We start from the raw sequence: 7,110 nt of genomic DNA, 5'->3' as shown, positions 1-7,110 counted from the left end.
AGGCCTTCTTAAGAGAAAACAGGAAATACAGAAACCGAAATAGATTTTTTAAATAGTATTAGAAGGAAAAGGTTTTTAGTACATTTAACAGACACAGAGTTAATACCCCAGTATACAACAACCCAACCAGAAAATGGTTAAAGGAGATGAACAGTTCGCATAAGACAGAAAAAAATGAAAACAACCATAAATACATGAAAAGACAAAAATATTCAATCTCCTGAGTGGTCACAAAAATGACAGTTAAAATTACAATGACACATCTCTATCTACCCATAAATTTAAGGAGTCCTAACTACTGATGAAGATCAAAGACCACAGCCTTCAGTATGGATTGCACCTCAACATACAGAAAACAAAAATCTTCACAACTGGACCAATAACCAACGTCATAATAAACAGAGAAAGTATTGAAGTTGTCGAGGATTTCATTTTACTTGGGTTCACAATCAACACCCACGGAAGCAGCAGTCAAGAAATCAAAGGATGCATTATATTGGGCAAACCTGCTGCAAAGGACCTCTTTAAAGTGTTGGAGAGCAAAAATGTCACCTTGGAGACTAAGGTGTGCCTGACCCAAAATTTTGGATCGCATCATATGCATGCAAAAGCTGGACAATGAGTAAGGAAGCCTGAAGAACTGATGCCTTTGAATTGTAGTGCTGGCAAAGAATACTGAATGTACCATGGACTGCCAAAAGAATGAATAAATCTGTCTTGGAAGAAGTACAACCAGAATACCCCTTAGAAGCAAGGATGGCGAGACTGCATCTTATATACTTTGGACATGTTGTCAGAAGGGATCAGTCCCTGGAGAAGGACATGATGCTTGGTAAAGCAGAGGGTCAGCAAAAAAAAAAAAAAAAAGGCCCTCAACGAGATGGACTGACACAGCGGCTGCAACAATGGTCTTAAGCATAATGATTGTGAGCATGGCGCAAGGCTGGGCAGTGTTTCTTTCTGTACTACATAGGGTCACTTTGAGTTGGAACCAACTCCACAAAAACCTAACAACAACAATGGTGGTACAGTGTTTAAGAGCTATGTGGCTGCTAACGAAAAGGTCGGCATTTCAAATCCAGAGGATCCTCATATACATTACTGGTGGCAATGTGTATTGTTAACAGCCTTTTGGAGGAAAGCGATCTGGAAATATCTATTAACGTTTCAAATGTGTCCAGTTTTTGACCCAGAAAGTCTACATCTATCACTCATAAATGCTCCAGTGTGTAAGGCTGTATGCCCAAGAATATTTTATGTGCGTGGGGAGACACCAAACTCAAAAGCCTGCAAAAAGGAAAAGATTACGAAACTATGGTGAACCTATACCACAAAATGCTATGCAACTGTAGTGAAGAATAGATTAGAATTAGACGCATTGACTTAGAGCGATGTCCATCAAATATTATGTGACAAAAGGTACATTGCAGAGCTTGACTCTGATTTTTTTTTTTTAATGCCCTTATATAAATTTGTAGAAAGCAGGATATGGCTTAGAGCTAAATCTCTGGAGCCAAGAATCCTGGCTCCTCCATCTCTTCCCCAGGTGTGACAGCCCCTCTTGGCCTCGGTTTCCTGCGGTGCAATAACCTCTACCTCACAAGCTTGTTGAGGGCATGTGATGAGAGGTTTACACAAAGTCCTTAGAGATGCCTGGTGCACCATTCCATGGTAACACGAGTATGAGCATGATCTACGGCATCATGGAAAATACCATAGAAGCAAAGACACCGCACTGTTCTCATTGGTTACCTCAGGTGGGCGGGGCTAGAGGGGTGGGACACAGGTGATGAACATTTGTATCAATCCCACTTGTTACAGCTAGCATGTGTTACTTTTGTCATTTTCTTTAATCCACTAATGTAGAAAGGAAAGAAGAACCAATCAGTACTCCCTGAGCTGGGACTCAGGGTCTGTATTCATCGTGGCGCTGCAGGAAGGACTGGGAAAGGGGGCCTGGGCAGGGCAGAAGCCCCAGGAAAGCCCTGTGCCCCAACAGGTGATCCAACCCACTTGGCGGCCCTGAGGGAGGGGCTGTCCCTTTCCAGACCTGTTTCCCTTCCTGAAGAATGGAACTGCTAGTGGCACCCAGGTAAAGCATGTTGCTTATACCAAGTACACACCTGAGTTTTAGTCCCACTGGTGCTGATGTGGTGCCATGAGTCAGACATCCTCTAAGGACTCTACCCTTGTCAACCCATTCAGATCCCACATCAATCCTATGAGTTGGGTACTCCACTATTATGGAGATGGGGAAACCTAGGCATAGAAAAATTTAACTCAGTTGGGGGAGCTTATACAGCAGAAACTGGCCAGATTCAAACACAGGCAGCCTGGCTCTGAGTCCTGGCTGTGGACCACAAGACTCTACTGCCTCCCCATCTCAGCACTTCTCCTCTCCCAACCTCAGTTTATTCAGCTGTGAAATGGGCTTCCCAATCCTCACCTTTCCAGTTTGCTCCAAGGGTTAAATGACATCGGGCTTGGACCTGGCAGAAGTGTTTTAAAAAGGAGCCCTTTGTCACTCAGTCCCTGCAGGAAAGAGAAGGGGATGTCCCAAGGCCCTGGGCCTCTCTCTGAAGTAAGTTTCTGGTAATTGTACAATGCCCCACTGAGAGGAGAGACAACACAGGGCGGGAATCCAGGTTCCTGGTCTTCCAGAAATCACAGGGCGATGCTCACAGGCCCCACCCCACCCTACTTTTGCTCTGGGTGAGTGGCCCCCTGGCATTTTCATGCCCCCCCCCTTACACCCTACGCCCAGACCTGACCGCACTGCATCTTGCTCCTGCCCTACTAAAGGGGGAAGCGGAGTTTGGGGTCCTGCGTAACACCCTGGGGTGTGAAGCAAGCTTACCCCCACCTCCGCGGGACCCATAAAAGCGTCCAGGCCAGCCGTGTGCCCTGCCTCTCATGTCCCGCAGCTGTGCGATGCTTACTTGCGCCCTCCTTGCCCTGCTCGCCCTGGGGGCGGCTCGAGCTCAGGAGCGGGCCTCCTGCAGCTCCATCGTGCCCCGGAAAGAATGGAAGGCCATGGCGTCGCAGTGCAGAGAGCGCCTAAACCTCCCCGTGCGCTACGTGATAGTGGCGCACACGGAGGGCAGCACCTGTGCCTCCCCTGCCTTGTGCGAGCAGCAGGCCCGGAACGTGCAGTACTACCACATGCGGGAGAAAGGGTGGTGCGACGTGGGCTACAAGTGAGTGCGGAGGCCATTTGGCCAGGGCAACGACCCCAGGCTGGGAGGGGGCTGGCAAGGGGGAAGGTGTGCAGGCCCGGGAGCAGCAGAACCCAGTTCTAGGTCCGGTTCCAGGCTGGCACCCTGGGCAATTCACTCAACCTCCAGGGGGCTTGGTTGCTCCCCAGGGTGGCCACAAAGGACTGGGAATATGTGGGCAGCACAAAGACACCTGAGGAGGGGGAAGGGGCTGAAGTCCCAGCTCTGCACCCAGAGGAAGGAGCAGGTTTTGCCTAAGAGGGTCAAAGGTGTCTCCTGGTGCCTTTGTCAGGAGGCAGAAGATCAGGTGGATTAAGTGTAGGCTGGGCTCCAGCCCCACCTCAGCTAATTGCTGGCTGAGTCCTGGCAGGTCACCCACTCACCTTTCTCAGTTTCAGCTCCCTCCCCTGCAAAGTTCCCAGGATGGTGGTCCACCTGATCATTAAATGAGCCAGTTCATGCAAAGCACTTAGACACTGCCTGGCTTACAGTACGACAGTCAGTCTGCATCCAGTGAGCTTCAGCTGACAGAGGACCCATCCTGTCAGAGTAGAACTGTGCTCCATAGGGTTTTCAATGGCTGATTTTGGCAGATCGCCAGGCCTTTCTTCCAAGGCACCTCCAGGTAGACTTGAACCTCTAACTTTTCGGTTAGCAGGTGAGTGCTTAACAGTTTGCACCACCCAGGCACTCTGGCATATAGTAGGAGCCCCCAAAATACATGACTTATTGCTACTAGGCACCTGCTGTGTACCTGGCCACATGCCGGACACTGGGGTGGGGACACAGCCTTGAACAGTGTGAATCCAGCCCTAGTCCAATAAGAGACCAGCAGGGAGAAACAGGTGAGAAATAAGCAAAATCAACAGGATGGACTCAGATGGTGATAGACGTGAGGGAAAAAAGGAACAAGGTGATGTGAGAGTGACCTTGGGAGCTAGAACAGGACCCACACAGGCTCCTCTGGAAGAATGGGGTGAGGGAAGGCCTCCCTGAGAACGTGGCTTTGAGTTCGCTCTGGGATGCGCTAGCTGAGAGAAGAGTGTCACAAGCCGGAGGTGCAGCAGGTGCAAAGGCCATGAGACTTAGTGGGCTGGTCACCTCTGAGGGGCAGAGGTCGGTGCGGCTGGAGGCAGATGGAGGTTGTCGTTATGTGCCAAAGAATCGATTTTGGCTGATAGCAATAGCTGTGAAACCCGTTGCCATTGAGTTGATTTCGACTCATAGCGACCCTATAGGAATGGTGGTAGGGGGTGTGAAAACAGATGGAAGAGGACGGTAGGGACCAAATGGTGCAGGACCTGGTGGGCTACAATGAGGACTTTGGCTTTAACTCAACAGAAGCCACAGAGAGCTTTGAGCAAACAGGTGTGGGGTGACAGGTTTCCACACGTGCCCTCTAGCGGTCATGTGGGGAGAACACTGTAGGGAAAAGGGAGAGCCCAAAAGAGCGAGGGTGGTTACATCTGCCTCTGGCACCCAGGGCCACCAACTTCCCTTTTGATGCAATAGGCTGGGGTCCTGCACAAGGGTTTGCACAGTGGGAGGGGAAGCTGGAACACCACGGGGTACAAGACGTTGTTGAACATCAGGGTCACAGGGAGCGCTTACTGGAAATGCAGGTTCCCAAGCTCCACCTCTAGACACTGCCACAGCAGGGCTAACGCTGGGCCCAGGAATCTGAAGACCCGTCTCAGAGAAGTCCGGACTCCTCCAAGGCTCTTCCCACTCAAGATTTTATCCTGCAAAGACTCCAGTTTCAGGGTTTTGTTTCCAAGAGTCAGATTCTAAGTGTTTGCATCATGTAATGAGGACAGAGCCTGGCTCCGCAGCCTCAGGTCTAAATCACTTGACAGAAAAGCAGACTGAGGTGTGTTTCTTAGATTTCAGGATTCAGAGTCTGACTCTAACGTTCTGGATCTTCCTTCCTGGTCATGTCACATTCTCTGAGCCTCAGTTTCTTCACCTGTAAAATGGAGCTCCTGGCTGCACCCACCTGGTGGCAGCCGTGGTTCAGGTTTAAATTAGAAGCACCCATACCAGACATTCCCAGCCCAGCCCTGGCGGCCGGCATCACTCTGGTGTTTTTAGGCTCCTTTGAGCCAGATTTTGGGAACCTAGCCTCCTAAGTGGCGGATTCAGGACCCGAGATTCAGGAGTTCCAACATTCTGTGCATCCCCAGTGACCCTACGAGTCAGAGGGCGGAGCCACAGGTCCTGCAGCTCCAAGATGCTGGAGGCCTAGTTAATTCCAAAGTGCCCAGTCAGGCTCACTCAGTAAAGATGTGGGGAATGAGGAACTCTCAAGGGTTGGGGGCCAGGACTGGAAACTTCAAGGAGGCAGGTGTTGGGGCTCCAGGGTCTGTGTCTGATTGTGACCCTAACCTGTGAGCCCCTGATCCCATCGCCCAGGTGGACCCAGAGGCCAGGAAGCAGGCTGCGGCGGGTGCAGAGCTTCTCAGTGGAGAATTCTGGGCGATTTGACCTTGGGCAAGTCACCTCACTTTGAGTCTCCGCTTCCTCAGCTTAAAATGAGGATAACAACAGTACCTACCTTAGCGGGCAGCTGCGTGAAGATTCAGCAAAACCAGAGCTCAACAAATCCTCCCGGAGGCAGGAAAAAGCAAGAAATAAGACCATGTGGGTGGGAGTCAAGTCCTGGTTCTGCCCCTACCTGGCTGTGTGACCTTGGGCAGGTGGCTTCAGCTCTCTGATTCTGTCTATAAATGGGAGCCGTAGTGACTGTGGGGATGAAATAAGGTGCATGTAGAGCTGTACTTGGCACTTGCAGGGACTCAAATGGCCACTGCCATTATTAGTAGGATGGAAGATTAGGGGATGAGAAGGGGGGTGCTGGGGAAATTTTATGAGTGGCATGAACAGGAGGCTGGATGAAGGGGATGGAGACCTCCCCAAGGAACCCCTCCCTGACGCCTTAATTGTTCCCTCCCCACCCCCACAGCTTCCTGATTGGTGAGGATGGTCTGGTGTATGAAGGCCGGGGCTGGAACACCAAGGGTGCCCACTCAGGGCCCACCTGGAACTCCAAATCCATTGCCATCAGCTTCATGGGCAATTACATGGGTGAGTGACTGGGGCAGGGCAGGGGGCTGCCATGGGGCCTGGAGGGTGGCAGCAGCAGGGGGTGGTGGTGGAGAGGCTCTGCCACCTACAAGCTCTGTGACCTTTTCCTGAGCCTCCTTTCCTCCTTTGGATAGTGGGTGTCATTTCCAGCCAAGGGTTGGGGTGTACAGAGAAGCTATTAGTCCAGGTGATGGCACCTAAGAAGTGCTTGTGAAATGTCAGCTATTACTTTGGGTAGGACCCAGAGGTCTGGGACAGAGGAGGGAGAATGAGCAATACCCATTATATTTGCTGGGTGGTGGCTTACTCTGTGCCAGGTGCGGATGAGGAAACTGAGGCACAGAGATGTTAAGTCGCCGTTATCGACTGGCAGAGCCCCTATCTGGGCCCTGTTTGGAATCACACACACACACACAAGGCCTCCACCCTCCACAGAAGCCCCGGCCTCACCCCTGCCTTTGCCTCCCCAGAGCGGGTGCCCCCGGCTCGGGCCCTCAGGGCAGCCCAGAATCTGCTGGCCTGTGGCGTGGCACGGGGCGCCCTGAGCCCCCGATACGAGGTCAAAGGACACCGGGACGTGATTTCGACGACCTCCCCGGGCGACCAGCTCTACAATATCATCCAGACTTGGCCACACTACAGCGAGTGAGGCCCTGCCTGCCGGCTCCCCCCTCCACCGCTCCTCTCCCAGCACTATGGGAAACCCCACCCACTGTGTCCTCCAATAAAGGTGCAGCTCAAACTGTGTTCTTCCTGGTACCGCCACATGCCTCCCCTCCCTCTCTCCTGCCCACAAGACCACAGCCCTGCC

The 7,110-nt window shown here is 51.8% G+C and overlaps 1 protein-coding gene across 1 annotated transcript; it reads left to right on the top strand.

Moving 5' to 3' along the window:
• Window positions 1-2,913: 2,913 nt before the first annotated feature.
• Window positions 2,914-7,063, top strand: PGLYRP1 (peptidoglycan recognition protein 1). Its single transcript, XM_003406466.3, has 3 exons — window positions 2,914-3,197; window positions 6,178-6,299; window positions 6,770-7,063. The coding sequence occupies exons 1-3, from the start codon at window positions 2,914-2,916 to the stop codon at window positions 6,946-6,948; spliced, it is 585 nt and encodes a 194-aa protein (XP_003406514.2). The 3' UTR covers window positions 6,949-7,063.
• Window positions 7,064-7,110: the final 47 nt, after the last annotated feature.

The sequence above is a fragment of the Loxodonta africana genome, chromosome 11 (genome assembly GCF_030014295.1).
Source record: "Loxodonta africana isolate mLoxAfr1 chromosome 11, mLoxAfr1.hap2, whole genome shotgun sequence".
Taxonomy (NCBI): domain Eukaryota; kingdom Metazoa; phylum Chordata; class Mammalia; order Proboscidea; family Elephantidae; genus Loxodonta; species Loxodonta africana.
Note: the sequence above shows the minus strand (reverse complement) of the source record. Positions and strands in the feature narration are given on the sequence as shown.

Bases quoted from the DNA above. Each gene is read 5' to 3' on its own strand.
- PGLYRP1 (XM_003406466.3), top strand. From the start codon at position 2,914: ATGTCCCGCAGCTGTGCGATGCTTACTTGCGCCCTCCTTGCCCTGCTC. The intron at 3,198-6,177 runs GTGAGTGCGGAG...CCACCCCCACAG, and splicing joins TGGTGCGACGTGGGCTACAA to CTTCCTGATTGGTGAGGATG. The intron at 6,300-6,769 runs GTGAGTGACTGG...TTGCCTCCCCAG, and splicing joins CTTCATGGGCAATTACATGG to AGCGGGTGCCCCCGGCTCGG.